Source organism: Panthera onca, chromosome D1, assembly GCF_046562875.1.
Source record: "Panthera onca isolate mPanOnc1 chromosome D1, mPanOnc1 haplotype 2, whole genome shotgun sequence".
Classification (NCBI taxonomy): domain Eukaryota; kingdom Metazoa; phylum Chordata; class Mammalia; order Carnivora; family Felidae; genus Panthera; species Panthera onca.
Window position 1 is genome coordinate 100,166,474 of NC_138348.1, and position 24,976 is coordinate 100,191,449.

The window sequence follows — 24,976 nt, forward strand, 5'->3', positions numbered from 1 at the left end:
CAATTTTCCCCAAATTGATCTACAGATTCAAGGCAACTGTGTCTCACCAGTTTTGTTTTTGCTTTTGTAGACACTGGCAAGCTGCTTCTCAAACATATAATGGTAGTGTAAAGGACCCAAAAGTAGTGGAAAGGTTCAAGGCAACCTTAAAAAAAAAACAGAACACCTTATGTTCTCTGACTGCAACTTACTATAAAGCCATAATAATCACAACAGTATGATATGGCATAAAGATAGACAAATAAACCAATGCAATAGAATAGGACTCACAGGGGTGCCTGGGTGGCTCGGTCAGTTAAGCGTCTAACTCTTGATTTCGGCTCAGGTCACGATCTCAGGTTCGTGGGTTCGAGCCCCACAACGGGCTCTGCGATGACAGTGCGGAGCCTGCTTGGGATTCTCTCTCTCCCTCTGCCCCTCCCCGAGTCATGTTCGCTCTTTCTCCCTCTCAAAATAAATAAACATTTAAAAAAAATAGTACTCAGAAATAGGCCTACTATTTATACAAATGACTCATATTGTCATTTGGTTTTTGGCAAAGGTGTAAAGTAACCCAACGGAGAGAAAGGAAAGTCTTTCCAACACATAGTGCTAGAAGAACTGAATAGGTATATAGGAAAAAATGAACCTCAACCCCTACTTCTCACAATGCAGAAAAATTACCTTGAGGTGGATCATAAAGATCAAAGCTATTAGCACCACGCTCTAACCAACTGAACTAACCAGCCTAGATGGATCATAAAGATAAAAGCTAAAATGATAAAGCTTCCATAAGAAAACAGAGAACATCTTTGCTACTTCAGGGTAGGTAAAGGTTTCTTAGGACAAAGAATGCAAAAACTATAAAAGAGAACTTGATAAATTAGACATCCTTAAAATTAAAACTTCTGTTCATCAAAAGATACAATTAAAAAATGAATAGCTAAGTCAGAGAGTGGAAGAAAATTTCAGAGAATATATAACTGACAAAGGGCTTTATATTTGGAATATGCAAAGAACTTCTAAAAACTCAACCAAAAAAAAAAGGGAGGGGGGCAAAAATCTGAGTGGACACTTCACAAAAACAAATATATGCATGATCAATAAGCAGGAGGGAAAAGTGATCAATATCATTAATAATGAGGGAAATGCAGAATAATACCACAATGAAATACAACCACCTGAGTGGCAAGGATATGGAGCAACCAGAATTCTCATACCTTGTAGGCAGAGTGTAAAATCGTATATCCACTTGGGAAATTTATCTGTCAGTTTCTTATAAAACTAAACATATACCTAGCCTACTACCTGATGATTCCACCCCTAGAAATTTACCCAAGAGAAATAAAAGCATATGTTCACACAAAGACCTGTATTTGACTGTTCACAGCAGCTTTATTCATAATAATCAAAATCTGGAAATCCTTACATGCCCCTCAAAGGAGAACGGACAAACAGTGGTATATTAACAAAAGGAATATTACTGGACAATAAAGAGACATGAATGAATGTCAAAAAACATTATGCTGAATGAAAGAAATCCTACACGAAAGAGTACACATTCTATGATTTCATTTATGTGACACTCTAGAACCTGCTAAATTAATTTCTGATTAAAAAAATCAGAAATCAGCAGTTGCTTTTGGAAGAAGGGACAAGAAATGACTGGGAAAGCATTCCCTACCAAAATAACACTACCATTCTTCACAGAGCTAGAACAAACAATCCTAAAATTCGTATGGAACCAGAAAAGACCCCGAATAGCCAAGGCAATCTTGAAAAAGAAAACCAAAGCTGGAGGCCTCACAATTCCAGACTTTGAGCTGTATTACAAACAAACCTGTAATAATCATCAGAACAGAATGGAACTAGGACAATAACAGACACATAGATCAATGGAACAGAATAGAGAACCCAGAAAGGGACCCACAAATCTTTGACAAAGCAAGAAAGAACATCCAATGGAATAAAGACAGTCTCTTCAGCAAGTGGTGCTGGGAAAACTGAACAGCGACATGCAGAGAAATGAACCTGGACCACTTTCTTACACCAGACACAAAAAGAAACTGAAAATGGATGAAAGACCTCAATGTAAGACAGAAAGCCATCAAAATCCTCGAGGAGAAAGCAGGCAAAAACCTCTTGGATCCTGGCCGCAGCAACTTCGTACTCAACACGTCTCCAGAGGCAAGGGAAACAAAAGCAAAAACGTATTGGGACCTCATCAAAATAAAAAACTTCTGCATAGCGAAGGAAACAATCAGCAAAACTAAAAGGCAACCAACAGAATGGGAGAAGATATTTGTAAATGACATATCAGATAAAGGGATAGTATACAAAATCTGAAAAGAACTTATCACACTCAACACCCAAAAAAACAAATAATCCAGTGAAGAAATGGACAAAAGACACAAACAGACACTTCACCAAAGAAGACATCCAGATGGCCAACCGACAGGAAAAAATGCTCCACATCACTCATCATCAGGGAAATACAAATCAAAACCGCAATGAGATACCACCTCACACCTGTCAGAATGGCTAACATGAACAACTCAGGCAACAACAGATGTTGGCGAGGATGCAAAGAAAGAGGATCTCTTTTGTACTGCTGGCGGGAACGCAAGCGAGAGTGGTGCAGCCACTCTCGAAAACAGTATGGAGGTTCCTGAAAAAATTAAAAACAGAACTACCTTATGACTCAACAATTGCACTACTAGGCATTTATCCACGGGATACAGGTGTGCTGTTTCGAAGGGACATATGCACCCCAATGTTTGTAGCAGCACTATCCACAATAGCCGAAGTATGGAAAGAGCCCAAATGTCCATCGATGAATGAATGGATAAAGATGTGGTGTGTATATACACACACACACACACACACGCACACAATGGAGTATACTCAGCAATCAAAAAGAATGAAATCTTGCCATTTGCAACTACATGGATGGAACTGGAGGGTATTATGCTAAGCGAAATTAGTCAGAGAAAGACAAATATCATATGACTTCACTCATATGAGGACTTTAAGAGACAAAACAAATGAACATAAGGGAAGGGAAACAAAAATAATATAAAAACAGGGAGGGGACAAAACATAAAAGATGCTTAAATATGCAGAACAGGGTTGTGGGGGGGGCGGGGGATGGGCTAAATGGGTAAGGGACATTAAGGTATCTACTCCTGAAATCATTGTTGCACTATATGTTAACTAATTTGGATATAGATTTAAAAAAATAAAATTAAAAAAAAAGAAATACAAAATCTGTAAAATTGAAAATTAAAAAAAAATGGATGAAAGAACAAAATGTAAGACAGAAGGCATCAAAATCCTAGAGGAGAACACAGGCAACCAATCTCTTTGACCTCAACTGCAGCAAGTTTTTATTAGACATGTCTCGGGAGGCAAGGGAAACAAAAGCAAAAATGAACTATTGGGACCTCACGAAGATAAAGAGCTTCTACACAGCGAAGGAAACAATGAGCAAAACTAAAAGGCAACTGACAGAATGGGAGAAGATATTTCCAAATGACATATCAGATAAAGGGTTTGTACCCCAAAAACTATAAAGAACTTACCACACTCAACACCCAAAAAACAAATAATCCAATGAAGAAATGGGAAAAAGATATGAAGAGACACTTTTCCAAAGAAGACATCTAGACGGCTAACAGACACATGAAAATATGCACAACATCACTCATCATCAGGGAAATACAAATCAAAACCACAATCAGATACCACCTCATGCCTGTCAGAATAGCTAAAATTAACAACTCAGGAAACAACAGATGTTGACAAGGACACGGAGAAAGAGGATCTCTTTGGCACTACTGGTGGGAAGGCAAACTGGTGCAGCCAATCTGGAAAACAGTATGGAGATTCCTCAAAAAATTAAAAATAGAACTACCTTGTGACCCAGCAACTTCACTACTAGGTATTTATCTAAAGGACACAAAAATGCTGATTCGAAAGGGTACATGCACCCCAATGTTTATAGCAGCACTATCGACAAAAGCCAAATTTTGGAAAAATCCCAAATGTCCATCAACTGACAAACGGATAAAGATGTGGTGCATATATACAATGAAATATTACTCAGCAATCAAAAATAATGAAATCTTGCCATTTGCCACAATGTGGATGGAACTACAGTGCATTATATTATGCTAAGTGAAATAAGTCAGTCAGAGAAAGACAAATATCCTAAGAGTTCACTCGTACATGGAATTTGAGAAAAACAACAGATAAACATAGGGGAAGGGAAGGAAAAATAAGAAAAACCAGAGAGAGAGACAAACCGTAAGAGACTCTTAAATACAGAGAACAAACTGAGGGGTTGTTGGAGAGATAGATGTTGGTTGGGGGTTCGGCCAAATGGGAGATGGGCACTAAGGAGGGCACTTGTTGGGATGCACACTGGGTGTTGTACGTCTAAATTCCATTCCTGAAATCATTATTGCACTATATGTTAACTAACTTGGATTTACATTAAAAACGATAAAGAAAAGATATGCCTGGGAAAGTGTATGAGGGAACCATTTGGCCTAATGGTAGTATTCTCTATACTTGATGGGGTCTGAATACACAGGCACATACATTTGTCACAACTCATGGAACGGTACACTTAAGACTTACGTATTTAACTGCATATACATGTTACTACCAAAAAAATAAAAAACACACAAATAATAATATTTAACTCTAATTAATGATATATATGTTCACGGATTTAAAGGTGAAGTTACTGATGACTACAAATTGCCCTGATATGCATCGAAAAAAAAAAGAGGACTGATGAATGGATAGAGGGATGGAAAGATATTGCTAAAACCTATTTAGCAGAATGTTCATTGTTGAATCTAGGTGGTGAGTGTTAATGTACAATACTCCCAGCTTCTCCTAGTGTTTAAAAATTTTTCATAATAAAATATTGGGGTAAAAATAAATCCAATCATTTAATTCCTCTGCCTAAAAACTTTCCCTGCTGGTTACACTCAGTAATTACCAATGGCCTTTACTCAGACCTGGTTCTTACTTACTTGTCTGAAATTTCTGACATTGTTAGGCACTTCTCCCTTTGAAACCCTAAACTATTATAAGCTGTTTCCCTTCCTTTCTGCCTTCGCTTCCTCTTTATACTCCCAAACTGCAGGTGTACCTCAGGGTTCAGAATTAAGCCCTACTCTATACTTTTTCCCATAAAAAACTCAATTCTAGTATCGTAACTATCACCTCTACACAGTCAACTCTTCGAGTCTAGTGTCCCACTTCCAAAGGCCAACTTAGTATTTTAACTTGTATGTCTCATATCATCAAATTACTTCTTTACCCTCGAAACGTAGAACTTGAATTCCATTTCCCAATTACTACCACATAGCACATAACTACTAACCAGGGTCAATACAGGGAAGTTCGTTTTGACACCTTCCCCAATCTTAATCTCTAAAATAATCCAGCATCAATTCCTCCTGAATCCATTTCTTCTCTTTCATTCCACCATCACTACTACTCTTATAAGGATCCTTGGAAACTCAGTTTATTGTAAGGGCTTCTCCTGGTTGATGTCCCAGCCTCTGTCTCTCTCCAAAATTCTTCCTGCATGTTTCTAAAACATCTCTAATTATGTATCTATCTGCATAACTTCTATGATTCCCCATATTTAAAAGACACTAATCTATGCTAAGCAGAAAAAATTAAATAAGACGTGTTACTTGCTGTGGTAGCAGATTTCCAGATATGGACCCTTCCCAATGCACCAGGCCTCCTGGTGTCCATGCTCTTCACAGTCCCCTCCAATGCTAAATCTGAGCTGGCCCTGTGACTCATTTTAACCAAAAGAATGCCACAGAAGTAGCACTACACCAGTTCCAAGGCTATGGCTTAGGAAAGCCGAGAAATTTCCACTTTTGCACTCTTGGGAGCTCTGAGCCACCAAGTAGAAAATCTGCCCCTGTGTTGGAAAGACCACCTAGAGAGGAAAAAGCCCTGAGATAATATAGAGAGAGAGAGTCAGAAAAGGCCTAGACCTCTTGGAGTCCCAGGTGAGCCCAGCCTTCCAGGTGTCCCTGCCAAGGTGTCAGAAATATTAATGACACCATCATGGATGTTCAAGACCCAGTCACCATCCAACCACAGCTACAGGAATGGCTCTAAAGGAGACTAGCAGAACCGTCCAACTGAGACTCAGTCAACCCAAAGAGCTGTGAGAGGAATAGAAATTACTATTGTTGTAAGATACTAAGTTTTACGACTGCTTTTTTACACAGCAATAGATAAATCAAAACACTTACCCTCAAGAAGCTAACTATATGATGGAGGAGGCATTCAAGTTAACAAAAAGACCATCAGAGATATGGGTTGAGACAGAGGTACACACAGCATGCTAGCGAGTACAGAGGAGGGTCATCTAAATTAAATGTTCACAATGTGTGAAGGGGAGGATGTGGGAAAGCTTTCTAGAGCAAATAATACAGGCTGAGTTTTAAGTGAGTTCATGTTGTAGTATGTATAAACCAGCATGGCTGTTGGGGTGCCTGGGTGGCTCAGTCGGTTAAGCATCAGACTTTGGTTTAGGTCATGGTCTCACGGTTTGTGACTTTGAGCACCACATAGGGCTTGCTGATGTCAGCTCAGAGTCCGCTCCAGATCCTCTGTTTCCCTTTCTCTGCCCCTCCCCCGCTCGTGCTCTCTCTCAAAAATAAAAAGACATTAAAAAGAAGAAGAAGGAGGAGGAGGAGGAGGAGGAGGAGGATGTACGGAACTTGGTCAAAGTCTATGAGATAAGAATTAGGAGGACTCTCAGTGTTTCAGCTTAGGTGTGGTTGGAAGGGCACAGTGCTGCCACTTACGGAGAAATGGTAGAAGCGAGAGTGAACTGAATTCACATCCAGGTAGAAACGTTCAACTCAGATACTGGGACAGGAGGAAGGGATGGATGTGTGTGCCAATAGCTGGGAAACTGAAGGAAGTTTCACTTGATGGCCTCTATTTCTTTTTTTTTAAATTTTTTTTTTCAACGTTTTTTATTTATTTTTGGGACAGAGAGAGGCAGAGCATGAACGGGGGAGGGGCAGAGAGAGAGGGAGACACAGAATCGGAAACAGGCTCCAGGCTCCGAGCCATCAGCCCAGAGCCTGACGCGGGGCGCGAACTCACGGACCGTGAGATCGTGACCTGGCTGAAGTTGGACGCTTAACCAACTGCGCCACCCAGGCGCCCCTTGATGGCCTCTATTTCTTCAGTGAAATAAAAAGCGAGATCATCTGCTAAGACGAAGGAGAGAAATGGGGGAGAGAGAAAGTTCAGAATGGGAGGTAAAAGTTTGGGACAGCTCTCAGAGGAAGAGGGAGCCCTGAAAATCCAGGTGCTGTTAGAAGTCATACATTTATTCGGACCCAAAACACACCGTCATGTGACTGTCTCCAGCAGCTCTCAGCAGCCCAGGGGTAAGATGACAGGCCAGGTGGCGGACCTGACCCAGGACTGGAGGACTACAGAAAAATGCAGGGGAAGAGAACGGAGGGGAACACTAAGGGAGTAATTCAAGCAGTGGACCACACGTCTAGGCTGGCTATGGAAAGACATGCATCCAGGGAGCTGAAAGACTGGTGGCAAAGGAGCAAGGTCACCAAAAGAGAAAGGGGACCTGAAGTGGTCCAAGTGTAGACTTACTGGGAACAAGTCGACTGCCGGGAGGACTGAAGGCTGTGGTTAAATACAGGATGTTGTGACAGCCTGGCTCACTGCTGCACACCCAAGAAACACTCACCCGATTGACTGTTTACTAGGCAAGCTACCAGGGCTTCCATGCGTACCTGTTAAATAAACTACCATTTGGTGAGAGAATTCCAAAATGAATCTTCATGCACCCTATTAATTTCAATTTAGCACAGACTCTTGTGACATATCTAAAGAAATGCTTCCAACACTAAGTACCTTGATCTACTACTTACCTATCACTCTATCATGTGAGTTCATTAGGCAAGCTCACAACATCTTTTAAAAAAGAAGAATCGGGCTTAATATTGCAGCTTTCCTGCTATTTGTCCCAAGATACTTCTACAAGTTGATTGATGAAGCCCTTTAAAGCACAAGCTCACCATCTTTTATGGAGGAAGGGCTCTACTTGCTGTCATTCCCCATGAGTCACAGTTAAAGGCAGGAATCTTAAAAAGAAGTTCTGCCCTGGAACAACATGCACACTGAGCCCTCACCTTCTCCAAGCCAGCAATAATCTTGGAGGATATAAGCAGAGAATTAGGAAGTGTCCCACGAAAGCAAGACAATGTCCGTGACAAAGCAACCAAGTATCCAGGAGAAAAAAATCAAATAAACTGATTATTCGGTACTCTCTCTCAAAATAAATAAACTTTAAAAAATAAATAAATAAAATACATAGTGACTACCTCAAAAAGTACAAAGCACTTAGCAGATTTCTATTAAATTCACCTTCACATAACATCAGTGAAAAATTCTTTTTTTCATTTTTTTTTAATATTTATTTATTTTTGAGAAAGAGAGAGAGAATATAAGCAGGGAAGGGACAGAGAGAGAGACACAGACTGTGAAGCAGACTCCAGACTCTGAGCTGTCAGCACAGAACCCAAGGCGGGGCTCGAACCCACAAACTGTGAGATCATGACCTGAGCCGAAGTCAGATGTTCAACCAACTGAGCCACCCAGGGGCCCCTAAAATTCTCTTTTGAAAAAATTATTTATTTTGAAAGAGAAAGAGAGAGAGAGAGAGAACAGGGGAGGGGTAGAGAAAGAGGGGAGAGAGAATCCCAATCAGGCTCCACAGTGTCAGAGTGGAGCCAGACACGGGGCTTGAACTCATGAACCATGAGTTCATGACCTGAGCTGAAACCAAGAGTCAGATGCTGAACTGACTGAGCCACCCAGGCGCCCCAATGTGAAATTCTCTTAATTTGCTATCCAGTGATTCAACAAATACTTGTCAAATAATTACCAGATATATAGCAATGAACTGAGTACTGGAAAAGAATATGAGAATGAATTTTTTTTAATTACCTATACACAGAGAGAATCTAGTATTTATCCTCAAGAGGCTTACAATGTAAGTGGGCAGCTGAGACATACACAGGTGGGAAAAAATGTAGGGTACAATATAAAAATAAGCACTAAATGGTCAGAGAGCTGTATAGATGTTCTGAGGAGGGAGAAATCAGAAATTAGTTCAGGAAGAAGTGGATAAGGAAGATGTCACAAAGTAGGCAGAATTAAGTTGAAACTTGTAAGATAAAACGGCTAAGACGCCTTACAAAAGAACCCCATTATTTCCCCCATTTTCAGAGCCAGAAATATGGGAATTACACCAGCTCCTCCCTGTCACCGACCAGTGCTCCTGACAAATGCGTTCCCTTCTCTCCTCCCCGCTGGCGCCAGAGTGACACAGGCTCTGACAGAGACATCTCCTAAGTGGCCCTCCAAGCTACTCCCACCTGCTTTCCACCTGCCAAAGTCATTTATCTAAAATACAAAGCTCATCCTTTGATACCTCTCCTCCCTTAAAATCTTTCAATATCTCTATCAGGGAAAAACCCAAACTCCTGAACACAACATAGGAATCTTTTGTGACCAGCTTCCCACTACTTCACTGGCCTCATTCCGGCCCAGCTAACAGCTCAGTGTGGCTCTCTCATCTGTAGGCCTCCTGCCTGCAAGCTCTTTGCCCTATTCTTTGCCCCACTAATTCCTCCTGGTATCTACCCCCACCCTATAACTCTACCTTTGAACGTTTCGATCCAAAACAAAAATCAAGAGAATGGTATAATAAACACGTGCCCTTCATCTAGCTTCATCAGTTGTTACCCTTACTTGCCACATTCATTTTGTCTCTCTCGGAACCATCTGAAAGTTACAGACATCCTTACACCTAGCCCCTAAAACTCCAGCAAGTAGCTCTTAAAGAACAAGAACAATCTTCTACATAAACATTCAACAGCATAACCCACAGTATCCCAAATATTTAATATCAACACACTATCTAATATGTAATCCATATTCAAATTTTCCCATTTATTCCAAAACGTCCTTTACAGTTTGTTTGTTTTTTAATTTTTTTTTTTTAACGTTTATTTATTTTTGAGACAGAGAGAGACAGAGCATGAACGGGGGAGGGTCAGAGAGAGAGGGAGACACAGAATCTGAAACAGGCTCCAGGCTCTGAGCTGTCAGCACAGAGCCCGACGCGGGGCTCGAACTCACGGACCGCGAGATCATGACCTGAGCCGAAGTCGGACGCCCAACCGACTGAGCCACCCAGGCGCCCCTACAGTTTATTTGTTTAATCCAGGATCAAACCAAGGATCATCCATTGCATTTGGTGTTCTTGTTCCCCTTTATCTTTCGGGATTTATTTCTGGAATCACTTTCTCCGGGAAGCCCTCTTTGACTCCTACCCAGTCCGGACCTCATACCACCACTATATGGTATCATTATACTATCATTTCCCTTATTAAGCAATAAGCTCCTTGAGGACTTTTTTTTTTTTTTTTTTTAGTGTTTTTTAATTTTTGAGAGAGGGAGCGCGAGCAGGGGAGGAGCAGAGAGAGGGGAGACACAGAATCCGAAGCAGGCTCCAGGCTCTGAGCTGTTAGCACAGAGCTCGATGCAGGGCTCAAACTCACTGACCGTGAGATCATGACCTGAGCAGAAGTTGACGGCTTAACCGACTGAGCCACCCAGGTGCCCCCCTTCAGGACTTTTTATTCTCTAGGCCCATATTGTCTAGCTCACAGAAGACACTTCATAAACACTGACTGAACGAAAGAGCTACAAACAGGAAATTTGACTGTTATGGACTGAAATGTGTCCCAAAATTCCTGTGTTGAAACTCTAACCAGCAGTGTGACTGTATTTGGAGATAAGGCCTTCAAGGAAGTAATTGAAGTTAAATGAGGGCATAAGGATGGGGATCTAATCCGGGAGGACTGGTGTCCTTATACGAAGAGGAAAGAGAGCAGGAGTGTGCACACCCAGAGGAGAAAGGCCATGTGAGGACAGAGCAAGAAGGCAGCGGTGTCTGCAAGCCAAGACGACAGCTTCACCAGAAACCAACCCTGCTGGCATCTTAACCTTGGACTTCCAGCCTCTGGAACTGTGAGACGATACACTTCTGTGTTGCTGTTGTTGTTGCTCTTGTTTTTATTGCTCATCCTGATTCTAATTATTATCCTTTCTTTTTCTTTTCCTTTTATTTTTACATTTCTGTTAAGTCACCCAGTCTGTGGTACTCTGTTAAGGCAGCCTGAGCAGACTAGCAAAATGAGCAAAAGCTCTGTGCCCACAGTTACTGTGGATGACGGAATGCAAAACAAAACCTCTATCACTGCCTGAACAAAGATACACACAGAAGACTTCTTCCTCCTGCTTCTGGAAAAGTGAACCCCACACGCCACAAAACAAATGACAGAAAGCACCATTCTGACATTCACAACACACGTAAAAACACCCAATTGGATCTTCAAGAGCACAAGCAGCAAACTGTTAGTATCAACCACTCTGGGGCTACCCAATCAGAAGGTAAAGAAAGCGGTCAGAGATATGTTAAGAGCGTAGAGTACACATCAAAAGGAAACCTTTCACAGAGCCTAGAATATAATTACAGACTCTCCTTCCTAGCTTTTGCTCACTAAGACGTCTGCTGCTGAGTTGCTCGCATCACATGTCTGTTTCACCTCCTCCCCCTTGCAGACCGTGAAGACGATGACAAAGGCCATGCTGTCAGCAGGTAGTGGCAGCGGTCCGGATCACTAACAACACCAGGTATGGCGTTATGGTCCCAGCACACTCTTCATAACTGCTGGCACATGGATCAGCACGGACAACCGACCCAGCCTGTAACCATCCATCATTCGAGTGTCAACAAAACAGACTGATCCTTAGGCTCTTTCCCAAATGTGCTTTCTCACGTTGACCTTTCACAGTTACCATCTTTCATGCTTGGAAAAATGATTCAACCGATGAGCTTGCTACTTTTCACTCATCAGCAAGCCAAGATTTTAGTGACAAATAAAAGCGCATTTTACAATTTAAATAAAATCATCAGTGTTCGCAGTTATTTTTATTTCAACATTAAGAAAGTTGGAAAACTGAAAATCCGACCAAATTCTACACCTACTTTGTTCTTACTGCAATGCCCAGAAGAGAACATAGATCCACTAAATAATTCTCTCCAAACAGCTTACTTACGATGTTACTGTTTGAAATCTGTTTTAGTGGATAACATAATCAGAGTACTTCCATACCCTGAACTTCTGAAGAACCAGGTTCAAAACAAGCGAAGTGGTTGTTAGATGCATTTCAAAATCTTCATCACACTTAGGACCCAACAAGCAGCTGCTATTATTTTAAGGTATTATTTAATCTGAACATTTTTCTTTATTGAATCTAAAACAAGGTGCTGAAAACGCTGAAGTCATTACAGGATTTTATTTGTGCACTTGTTTTTCAAATAAGAATTAGACCAAAAGAAAAGGAAGTAGGAACATAAACACGACTAGCTACTTATGCACAAATATATACATACGTGCAGGGTTCTACTCTAAACAGCATCATTTACCTTCTGCCCTTCTCACAAAGCTTCTCAATTTCAGCTTTCAGATCCTGCTCCTTCTGCAAAAACTCCTTCTTTTCTTTCTCTATCTTCTTTTTTGTTTCTTCTCGCTTTATTGTTACATCCTGGATAGCCTTCAGTATCTCCTGAGTCCCCCATAATTACAGCCACACACAAATAAAGAAGGAAACAAATTAGTTCTTTTGGTCTGAAGGTTATTTTTAACTAAACAAATTAACACATTGACTTTAGTAAATTCAACTTGAACTGAAGGAATCTGGTTCATGAGTGGCTCAGAAAGCCAGTATTTAGATGTAAGAGAGAAAGTTACAATAAAGTAGATTTCAATTCAGTAGGACAAAGAACTTCTAACAATCCCAACTGTTCAAAAATGGAATTTACTGCCTTCTGAGGGAATAACCTCTCCATTACTCATGTTTGGGTAAAGGCTGAATGAACACCTGAAAGGAATGCCTGTACAGGGTGGGAATTTCCTATTTCCAACAAATATGGTTTTGTTTTGTTAAGGTTCTACTTATTATGTGTGAGGGTTTATATATATAAATATGTATGCATATATATATGTATATATGTATGTATGTGTGAGAGTTTATATATATGTACATACATATATATATGTATATATGCACGTGTGAGAGTTTATATATATACGTATGTATGTATGTATGTGTATATATATACATATATACATACGTGTACGTATACATTTGTAGTAAGAAGTCAAATAATAAAAAAGTGATAGGTCACTCCCTGTCCACCCCAATTCCACCCATAACCAACATGATGTTGGAGCAGGCTTTCACATCTCTCTCTGTTCTTACACAAACACATGTATACTTAAATATGTATTTCTTTGCTTTTGTGTTTTTTCCAAATGAGAGGATTTTATACATGTTATTTGCCATCCTTTTTTCCACTTGATGTAAACACACTGTCAATATAGATTTAACTTAAAAATAGCTGTATAAGACATAATATGTATATATCCAATTTATCCAACCATTCTATGTTAAGAGTCCATTAAGTTGATTCCAGTTTTTTTGGTAACTACACACCATACTGCAATAAATACTCTATGTCTATGTTTTCATATAAAAACGTTTATTTCTGTAGAACAGACTTAATACGATCGCTAGGTCACAGAACATTTCAGTTTTAACTGATAATTTTTTTTAAATAAAACAATTTTTTTTAATGTTTATTTTTAAGAGAGAGAAACAGAGTGTGAGCACGGAAAGGCAGAGAGAGAGGGAGACACAGAATCCAAGCAGGCTCCAGGCTCTGACCTGTCAACACAGAGCCCGACACGGGGCTCTAACCCACAAGCTATTGAGATCATAACCTGAGCTAAGTCGGGTGCCGAACCGACTGAGCCATCTAGGTGCCCCTAACTGATAATTCTTAACAACTTTTCCAAAAAGGTTGTAACAATGCATACATCTACAAATGTCTGAAAAGAGTTCATTTTTCCTCACCCTGACAATTTATTTCATTTTTGCCAATCTCTTGAGGGGAGAGAGAGGAATGGTATCTAATAATTTTAGGGAGCATTTTCCTAACTCCCATCCTTTACTGTTTTTAATGTCTGCTTCCTCCAACTCAAAGAAGCATTCAATGCAGAGACTATGTTTTCTTTACCATTAAATCTGCAGAGCTCAGATCAGGAACTCAGAAAATGCTGAGTGAAAGAATGAATGAATGAATGAATGAATGAATACCAGTGAGGTTGGGCTTCTTTTCATATGTTTATTATCCACTTGCTTTTTCTCTTCTGTGAATTGCCATTTACAATTGCTGTAGGCAAAATAATAGCCCCCCCCCCCCTCCCCAATATGACCACATGGTCATCTAATCAAATCTAACCTAATCCCTGGGACCTGCAAATATGCTACCTTCCATGGGAACAGACACTGTGCAGCTGTGACTAAGGTAAAGACCTGGATATGGGGAGATAATCCTGGGTCATCTGGATACAGCCAACCTAATCATGCAGGTCTTTAAAAGTGGAGAACCCTTCCCAGGTGTGATCAGATGAATATGTGATTAGGGAAGAATGGTCAGAGATGGAAATCTGCTGACTTGGAGGATGGAGAATGGCGCCACAAGTCAAGGAACGCAAGCAGCCTCTAGAAGCTAGAAATGCAGAGAGAGGTACTCTCCCCAAGTCCCCAGAAAGGGATACAACCCTGCTAATACTTGGATTTTAGCCCAGTGACACCCAGGTTGGACTTCTGGCCTGTAGTACTGTCAGGTAATAAATGTGTGTCATGTTCAGCTGCCAAATTCGCGGTAATTTGTCACAGGAGCAATAGGAAGCTATAGAATAACCTTTCCTGACTTTTCTCTAGAGTATCTGACTTTTACCATGAATGTGTAAGAGTCTCAGAACACAGATATGGATATTAAACCGTTCATCAGGTGTGCCACAAACATTTTTCCCAGTCTAACATTGATCTTCTGACTGGTTTTTGTATCATGTGTCCTATCAAAAGTTTTAAATTACATATAATGCAGTTGGTTCATTTTCTTATGGCTTCTGGGTTTTCTGCCTGGCTTAAAATGACCTCTTGCAACTTGAGGTTTCATAAATATGCTCCTAAACTTTCTTCTAATTTATATTTTTTCCAGTTTTCACACATAGAGTTTTAATCTACCTAGGATTGTAGGTTTTAATGTAACATAAGAGTCTAATCACGTGGTTTTCCAGGTAGACAGTCAACTGTGTCATCAAAATATGTTAAGTAAATAACTTTTTTCTCTGAACTAAAATACTAGTGGGAGCTTGAACAAGATGCCTTCAAAAATTCTTTTGATCCCTAAAATTCTAAGACAACCGTTAAAAGATAAATACTGCCCTCCCATTTCTATTAATTCAGAAACAAAATTAAAGTTTGATTAGGAAGTGTAGCTTTACTTACTGACAATTTTAATAAACAGAATACCTGGTGATTCTTCATTTCTTCTTCCCTCCTTTGCTGAAGTTGTTTTAACTGCACTTGGAGCTGATTCTCCACTTGCCTCTGCTTGTCCAGGACCTCCTGGTAACGTTCCTTCAACAGGGTTCTCTCCGTCATCATTTTGTCCTATTTGTAACAAGAGAAGGAAAGTGTAATTCCCTGATCTAACTGCAAAAAAACATTCACCAGATGCCCGTTCAAGGCATTGTGCAGAGCCCTAGGATGTGCAATCCAATATTCTAACTGCTGGCTGGCCATGTGTGGCTTTATAAATTAAAATCATTTAAAATAAGAGAATTTAAAAATACGGCCCCTCAGTAACCTAGCCACCCACGTCCCAAGTACTGGGTAGCCACAAATAACAAAAGGCTACCGTACTAGATGGCACAAGATACAAGACATTTCCATCATTACAGGACATTCTATCGCACAACACTTCGCTAAGGCAGGGTCTGGCAATGTATGGCCTGTGGGCCAAATCCAGCCATCGTCTGCTTTTATAAATAAGTTTTATAGGAACTACCCACATGGCTTACAAGTTGCTTTTATACTACAATGAATGGAATGGTTACAACAGAACCCACAGAGCCCCCAAAACTAAGACATTTACCATCAGACATTTTACAGAAAAGTTTGGCAATCGCTGCTCCAGGGAATAAGAGGAAGGAGGCATTTTATCAAAGCAAGAAGAAATGAACGGGCAAAGACCAAAAAACAGATCACCTACTCAAGAATGCATCCAGAAAATAGGATCCCTTACTGGTCACTAGTGCTAAAAATGGACAGATCCACTAAAGGGGTCTGAGGAACACGGTATTCAGATTGGGCCAATCAATAAACTCTCACGTAATGGAGTAGAAGTTAAGGCTTCTGAGAACTACGGTGTTCTGCCTCCCCACACCCGTAAATCAAGAGAAGTGATGGTGACCTTTCAAAGGGACACTAAAACTTAAAGACGGTCAATTTAAAACAGATTTGGTGTAAGGCAGCCCATGTAAAATTTAAACTAAGAGCATTCAACTGAACTTGTTCATTAAAAGATAACTATTTTTGGGCACCGGCTAGCTCAGTTAAGCATCTGACTTCAGCTCAGGGCATGATCTTGTGGAGGTTCATGGGTTGAGCCCTGCATCAGGCTCTCTGCTGTCAGCACAGAGCCTGCTACAGATCCTCTGCCCGCCCCCACCCCACCCCTTCCCCACTTGCGCACGCACTCTCTCTCTCTCCTTCTGTCTCTCAAAAATAAACCTTACGGGGCGCCTGGGTGGCTCAGTCGGTTAAGCGTCCACTTCAGCTCAGGTCATGATCTCACAGCTCATGAGTTTGAGCCCCACGTCGGGCTCTGTGCTGACAGCTCAGAGCCTGGACCCTGCTTCGGATTCTGTGTCTCCCTCTCTCTCTGCCCTTCCCCCATTCACACTCTGTCTCTCTGTGTCTCTCAAAAACGAATAAATGTTAAAAAAATTTTTAAAAAATAAAATAAATGGTAAAAAAATTAAAAAGAAGAAGATAATTATTTTCAAAGAAAAGACAGGTTTTAGAAGTGAATGAAGGAGGGGCGTCTGGGTGGCTCAGTCGGTTAAGCGCCTGGCTTCGGCTCAGGTCATGATCTCATGGTTTGTGAGTTCGAGCCCCACACCAGGCTCTGTGCTGACAGCTCAGGGCCTGGAGCCTGCTTCAGATTCTGTGTGTGTGTGTGTGTGTGTGTGTGTGTGTGTGTGTGTGTGTGTGTCTCTCTCTGCCCCTCCCCCACTTGCACTCTGTCTCTCCCCCAAAAATAAATAAAACACTTTAAAAAATTAAAAAGAAAAGAAAGGAATGAAGGAAAACGTATCACATTGTGATAATAAAAAATAAGCCCTCAAGATGGAACTTTAGCTTTGTGATGAGCTAGTCCTTAGTCCAGGTGCTGAAACATGACTAAGGCTCCTCAGATGACGCCTCACTGTCACACAGTTACAGGGATTCTGAACCGGAGGTCTATGGCTGGGCCTCAGGGATCTCTGAACTCCCTGAAATTGGAGTGGGGGAGGGAGATACATTTTTCTGAGATGAGAATTAATGTCTTCAAAACATTTTGGGGGCACCTGGGTGGCTCCGTTCGTTAAGCATCTGACTTTGGCTCAGGTCATAATGTTTGTGAGTCCAAGCTCCATATTGGGTGAGCCCAAGCCCCATCTCAGGTGAGCCCCGATCCTCTCTTTCTCTCTCTGCCCCTAGTGGGACTCTCTCTCTGCCCCTCACTCACCTGCGCCCTCTCTCTCAAAAACAAACAAACAAAAAAATCAACTACATTCTGGAAGAGGACTTTAACCCAAGAAAAGTTAAAGAAAGGTTAAGGACCAATATGCAACTGGTAGATAAGAGGAATCTTTTCTTTTTTAACCACAGCTCTTTCCCTTTATTTCTTTGTGGTACCTTCTCTGTCCACAATGCATATTTAGAACAACTCAGGATGGCAAAAAAACCCACCAGTTTCATGGCAAGAAGGCTGAAGGTACATACTATTTATGCACCCAGAGAACTGAAAGGTACACAGTAAACTACTCGATCCAAATCATCTTTGTAACAGGCCAAAGTTACTTTGCTTCATTGGTGGATAATTGGTTCCAAGGATCAGAAGTTACAATTCCAAGTGCAGGCAGTGGGACATTACCATAAATGCACAAAAAGGGAAACAAATAAAACAGGAGCCAAGTTTCTTGTATTGCCACCAAGGTTAACACCTGCCTAGCTCCACTGCTTTTTAAAAATAGTTTTATATTGATTTCAATATGCATTAAAAATGTAACTAACACAACATCACTATTACTTAAGACGCAACCAGGTAAAAAGAAAGATCACATCTAAAGTCAATTCCGAGAACATCATTAAGGAAAGCAGAATAATGGGGCGCCTGGGTGGCTCAGCCCGTTGAGCATACGACTTGCGCTCAGGTCATGATCTCACAGTTGGCAAGTTCGAGTCCTGCCATCGGGCTGTCTGCTGTCAGCACAGAGCCCATTTCGGATCCTGTCTCCCTCTCTCTCTGCCCCTCCCCTGCTCATACTCTCTTTCTCTCTTTTTCAAAAATAATATGAAAGAACTTTTTTTTTTTCAATAAAAAGATAAACAGGATAAAAACACAGGTAGCCATGACAAATATCACAACGGTTTACACCAGTGACTGAGGCTGGGAAACGTGAGTGGGTGGAGGGAGGTCCTCGACAGCACTTGCACTGGCCGCTCCGTAGACAACACAGAATGAACAGACGCACCTCCGCTTCTACCCCTCTGCAGCTCCCCACACTTTGATCTCCTGATTTGTTTAATGTTTACCAATAGAAGAGTCTCCTGCTGTGACCTCTCTCTTTCCAGGAAGACACTATCTGTATGAGGCCATTTGCAGGCATATTTTTCCATGGTTGTTGTTGTTATCATGTAGATGGTTTGCATTTGCCTTAATTCATTCAATATTATATCAGAGGTATTTTCCGCGTTGCGTATAGTTCATTTTCAAGGGTTGGTTGTTTCCATTAAAAACAAAAACAAAAACAAATGAATACCATTGGCTACATAGCTCTTGCCTTCTACTGAACTTTTAGTTATTTGGGGAGAATAAATTCAAATAAGTGGGATAAATGGGTCAAAGCATATGAATTTTTCATCATTCCTTAATTGTGAACAACCACTAAGCTTGAGGCTTTATGGCCCAGAGAAAATAATGGTCGCCTTTTTTCTTTTCTTTTAACGTATTTATTTAAATTCAAGTTAGTTAACATACAGTGCAGTACTGGCTTCAGGAGTAGAACCCAGTGATTCATCACTTACATAAAATACCCAGCGTTCATCCCAACAAGTGCCCTCCTTAATGCCTAGCTCCACTGCCTTTTTAAAAGCACATGGGCCACACCACCACCCGAAAGAATACAGCCACGCAAAATGTAACTCCAGGCCTCTTTGGGCCCAATGGCTTCATGGTTTCTGCTCCTGCTTCAGACTGATGCTAAAGCTTCTGTATAACTTAGCTGGTCCCTTGGATTGCTATAGACACCGGAACTGTTGTATAGTGGGGACAAAATAAATACTCTGGATGAAAGTGCTTAGAATAAGTGCTCAAGAAACGGCGAACTCTACCCGCTTTCCCTGGAGCCTCTCTTCTAGCTCAGTTTTCCCCCAGGACGCCTGCATCAGCTTGCTCATCTGTAGGGTCTCCTTACCCGCCTCTTATGAATAATGCCTAAGTTGTTACTCTCTATCTAAAAACTCTACTCGCTTCATCTGGTTAACGCGCTCCCATAACTTCCTTCCATCTGCCCTTCAGTTTCTTCAGCTTGACTAAATATCCACTTTCTTATCTAGTTGGTTGCTGCAAGCACTTTTCCTCTTTTTTCCCCACTCAGCTAACACATATTACCCTAAGACCTCTTCCAATGCTAGGGCGCCTTTCCCGGCCTCACCCTCCGTCTTGAAAAATGCGTATTTTGATATCCGTACACTTGTACGGAAGGGAAGTTTTTGCCACAAAATGCCAGGGATAGTTCAAAGAGACCATTTTCACAACGAGTCACGGGCAGCTCTTGAGGTTTTAAAAAACCAATTACCAGGAATAAAAAGGGAAGATATGACTCAATAATACACCAGGAAAAGACCTGACAGATGTTTTATGGAAAGCTCAAAAGGTGAGGAGACTGCCACAGGTAAGCTTAAGAAATAGCGTCTGGCACGAAAGAGAACGAGAATCCCACTGTGCTGTGAATTACTTCTTCTGTATTTGGATTATTGCATTTAGCTCTTAGGATCACATTTTCAAAGCACTGACAAGATGGAACATGTCCCTGTGGAAAAGTAAGCAGGGTGACGGAAGGGCTGGAAAATGTATCCCATGAAGAAAAGAAGAACGTTAAAAATGTCTGGAGATGGTTTTTTCTGGAAAGATTCAGACTTGAGGGGGGAAGGGAAGAGGTATAAAAAACACTTCAAGTATACATAGAGCAAACAAGCAAAGGGGAGTTTGGATTTACTCTACAGAACTCAAGAGAACACTCTAACAAGCAGTGTTAGAGGGTCTGTCCTCACCTCAGAACAGACCCTGACAATCAGAGGAGTGCCGGGGCTGGCTCGGTCACTTAAGCGTCTGACCCTCCATTTCAGCTCAGGTCATGATTTCACGGTTTGTGAGATCAAGCCCCGCATCAGGCTCTGTGCTGACAGCGCAGAGACAGCTTGAGATCCCCTCTCTCCCTCTTTCTCTGCCCCTCCCCTGCTCGCTCGCTCGCTCTCTCTCTCAAAATAAATAAATAAATAAACAACAACAAAAAAGAGCTATTTCTCAAATACGATAATACAATCAGCTGCTTTATGAGTAATGTTTCCCATCTCTGAAAGTGATCAAATAGAAGTTAGCTAACCATCCATCAGGGATTTTAAAAGGAGATTCCTGCACCATTTCTAACTGAGATGATAGGACTCAAGATAGTCTGAGTTAATGGTCTCATATATTCACAGTGACTGTTTTAAGTACTTACCAGATTCTTTTCAATATCTTGATCTGTGTTTACCTCTGAATCAGCCGTCTTAAAGTCAGTCTATAAAGAAAGAAAGAATCACATTCAGAAATACTCAGAGACATTTTAAAAGGCAGAATTACTCTTTAGTAATTTTACCTAGAAATCTGCCACAAGTAACTAAGAAGCTTATCTTTTTTGCTTTCCCCTTATCGGCTTCCTAACGAGAAAACCGCAGGTCTGGCAAGGAGACATTGGCCTCTATACTGCATTGAACATCCATCCCACAGAATAACCTGAACAAAACCCAAGAACTGACAGACAGCCTCGAGTGTGACATAAGAATTTTGCCCCCTAAACTTATTGTGCCCATCCTTCCTCCTACAACAAAGACACCAATCACTAGGAGGCAGGATGCAATGTTCTTAAGATGGAGGTCAGAGAATTCACGAGGATTCCTCCTGTAAGGACAAAGATGGGAAATATGAACGCTAATGACCTACTGTGATCGATTAATCAGCGGAAGAGATTATATGTAGGTCACAAAGTTCCTAGTTGCCATGATTAGACACTGGCTCCTGGCTTTATTATTTATTGAACACCGGAAGGATGTCCTCACACGGCACTGTGTGAAAATCGTACGATAGCTGCCGATAAAAAAACGAGACGGAATAGTTCTCCGCCACCTATGAAGAAAGGTCTCCTACCCTCGATAAATATGTAAACAAATAAAGAGCCCGAATTCCGTTTTAGTAGTAGAAACTTGATACTTGACCTGTACGGCAATGTTTTGAGAAAGCTTCAGGGAAGCGCTATCCTGATCATCATCCTGATCCACTCTGACTCCTTCAACCCCATTTGCTGGAGGCACTACAGGTCGGAAATCCAAGCCTGTGTCCCTGCTACCTTCCTTTAGGATGGAGGCTTGTGGGGATCTGTCTTCAGAACAACTCCCGGAGGCAAGCTGCTTTGTATGGCACCCTGCCTTAAGAGACCGAGTGACACGATGGAGGCTCTCCTGGAGGCACGTGTCCCCCTCCTCTCCTGCTGTGTTGGCCACGTCCTTCAAATCAGACTGAGACCCACCGCCAGAAAGACAAAGGGCTGTGGCTAGCAAGTTTTCTCCTAAAACCGCCCGGTGCGCTGCTGAAGTGTCACCTGCTGATGAACCAGGATTCTGCTCTGGGTGTTCCAAATGGACATTTCTGTTATTCTCCTTGGTTATCGTTTGGCTACTTACACTCGACAGAGGTGAGTTCTTGTGCTTCTGTGCAGGGTCTTTGGGGCTATCAGAGACATAAGACAAAAAGTTTCTCTCTTCACCCAACCTTAAGGAGGATTGAATACATAATACCTTCAACATAACGACTAGAAGAACGAAGCTAGGCTACACAAGCCCCCCAAAATCATCAGAAAGAAATGGAACTTAGTCTTTGTCCAGCAATTTTCATCCTGGTTAGATAAGTGGTTAAGAACCTGGGCTGTGGAGACAGACCTTTACCGTCCAGTGATGGTCAATAAACACACATAAATGACTCTGAAGATCCAAATTTCTGAGATCCCATTTGAATAACTTCGGGGAACGTCGATAAAACAGCCTAATGCTCGTCATTATTTCATTCAGTTACACGTACAAACTTAGTTACACGTAATGTTCTAATAAATAAAATACTAACTTAAAAATATTCCACTCTCACATGTCCCAAAAACAATTTTCAAATTCCTTATATAGATCTTTGACCAGAACCACTTCTTAGGTTCTTTGAGAATTTTCCAGAACATAGCGTCTTCACTTCAAGTTGTCTGGGGCAAAGACAATTTTGAATCCCATACTGAAGCTGTCAGTAGAAATTTTACCCCAGACAAGTACACACGCATACAACACTGGGATAGTTGTTTTATCGTTTGTCGTGGCCATTTAATGCATTGCTTTTTGAAGAGATCTTTAAAACGGATTTATGATGACATCTCACATTCAGAACAGTAAGTCTCTCACCAAGGAATGATGACATCTATGCTAAATTTCCTTGCCCCTTCTTTTTTAAAAAACTGATTCTGTCAACTGACGCCTGTAAGTACCCCAAGCCAGCATCGACTGAGGCTTTATGTCACAGTGCCTTCCTTTCTCAATAGGTACAGGCTGTTCAAAATAAAACTGAGAGATCTTGGGATATGAAAACCTTTATAAACACTTCTAGCTGATTCCTTCCTGAGAGTTACCTGAGGGAGTGGAGGAGGGGGGAAGACAGTTATTGATTTGGGCATATAGTCCAGTATATCTTGGGTGTAAATCCTGACTCTGCTATTTACTGGTTGTGTGACTCTGGGCAAGTTACTTCAATTCATTTGCAAACCAGAAATCTTATCCTCCTAATAGGATTATTGTGAGGATGGCAGGCAATCATGCGTGTGAAAGTATTGAGTACAGAGCCTGGCACAGTAAATATTCAATAAACCTCAGCTGCTAGTATTACTCCTAGTAGTATGTGGCTGATTCTACTTATAAAATGAAGATCCAAGTTCATGGTTAGGCTTACTTAGCAGTTGCCCCCACTACCCCTTCGCTAACAAATCTCTCTTCACGTAAACCAGTATTTGTTAAGTACTATGGAGTCAGACGGGCCTGGGTTCAAACCCTGACTCCTTGTTGGCGACCCTGGGCAAGTTACCTCTCTGTGTCTCAGTTTCCTCACCTGTAAGTGGGAATAATAATATCAGCACCTCCTGTTGGGAGGATTAACTGTGTTAATACATATAAAACTGTTAGTACAGTATTATCCATTATATTAGGTCCTAGGTATGCTAAAAAATTAGAGTTGAGGTGAAATATACAATTTAGTACAACACTGTGCGTAACTATGCGTTAAGCGCTCTAAGATGCTAGGTTGCAATCATAGCTCCAGCCCTCAAGAGTTTAGATGGAAGGCAGAATATCTACGCACAGCAGTAAGCCACAGTGACAAAGCAATCTATTTATCTGTAGATGATATACGTATACGTCTATTTGTGCGTGTATGGATATATGCGTGCCTTATGTATGTACATGTGTACATATCTATATCTCTACGTAAGACAGAAGACATATACAAATATACCAGTATGATACATGATAACATAATATATACAACTATAACAAAACATATAGGTATAAGAGATAGATATACACATAGATATAATATATCACACACACACGTAATTAAATGAACATAAAGTCCACGTAAAGCAGGGTGGTGAAAAATTTGCATTTTCGGAAAAGTCTGATCCCCTGTATTCTAACCTATCTGCTCAACAAATACTTAGCATGCCTGCCGAGGGCCACCAGGTGCTGTGTTAGGTACCCTAAATACACATATGGACGTGCTTAACCTAGTGCAGGGCCACTGGAGCCAAAAAGGGGAAAGCCCAGCTCTGCCTCTCTAAGAAGCCATCTCAGAAGCCCTTCTCCCAAATGAAACCTTCCCAGTCAGGTATGCACACATTACCTTAGACCGTCTGGGAGACCTTCGTCTGATTTGGAAGCACATAAACTAGAAGAGGATTCTGGAGGATTGGGGGCATTGGACACCACACCAGCTACCTCAGACGCCGCCGCCATCATGCTCTGTACCTTCAGAAACAAATTACAGGCTACAAGTTTCCAAACTGTTAAAACAAGTGTATCTCCCCCCCCCCCCCCCCCCCCCCCCGCAGAACATCCATACAACAGAGTCCCAGGAAAAGAAACACAAAGAAAAAGTTGGGTCCCAGAAGAAAATAAGGCTTCAGAGTTTTCTGTAGCAGGGTTTTAAAAGATCCTTTTGGCCACAATAGGCCCCCGTGGACATCGATCCTCGGCAATCACCACATTTATATAAATAGGAGTCTGTACAAAGCTTTTTCACTTTTGGCAGAAATACGGTGATTTAAAAACAGCCTAGTCTGGGAGAATTTTCCAAATGGTCCACATGCCT

General features: G+C 41.3%; 1 protein-coding gene across 4 annotated transcripts in view; it reads right to left on the reverse strand.

Annotated features, from left to right (window-relative positions):
- The window catches only part of RNF214 (ring finger protein 214), a 47,468-nt gene that overhangs the window by 20,681 nt on the left and 1,811 nt on the right, over positions 1–24,976 (reverse strand). The window contains exons 2-6 of one of the 4 annotated variants that reach the window (XM_078432776.2): positions 24,509–24,633; positions 21,802–22,312; positions 21,048–21,107; positions 15,526–15,666; positions 12,569–12,708 (exon numbers count right to left, since the gene is read on the reverse strand). In XM_078432776.2, coding sequence (XP_078288902.1) covers positions 12,569–12,708; positions 15,526–15,666; positions 21,048–21,107; positions 21,802–22,312; positions 24,509–24,633 — 977 coding nt within the window. Of the gene's footprint in view, positions 1–12,568; positions 12,709–15,501; positions 15,667–21,047; positions 21,108–21,801; positions 22,313–24,508; positions 24,634–24,976 lie in introns of all 4 variants that reach the window. The other 3 variants (XM_078432775.2, XM_078432777.2, XM_078432778.2) reach the window with 3 other exon arrangements.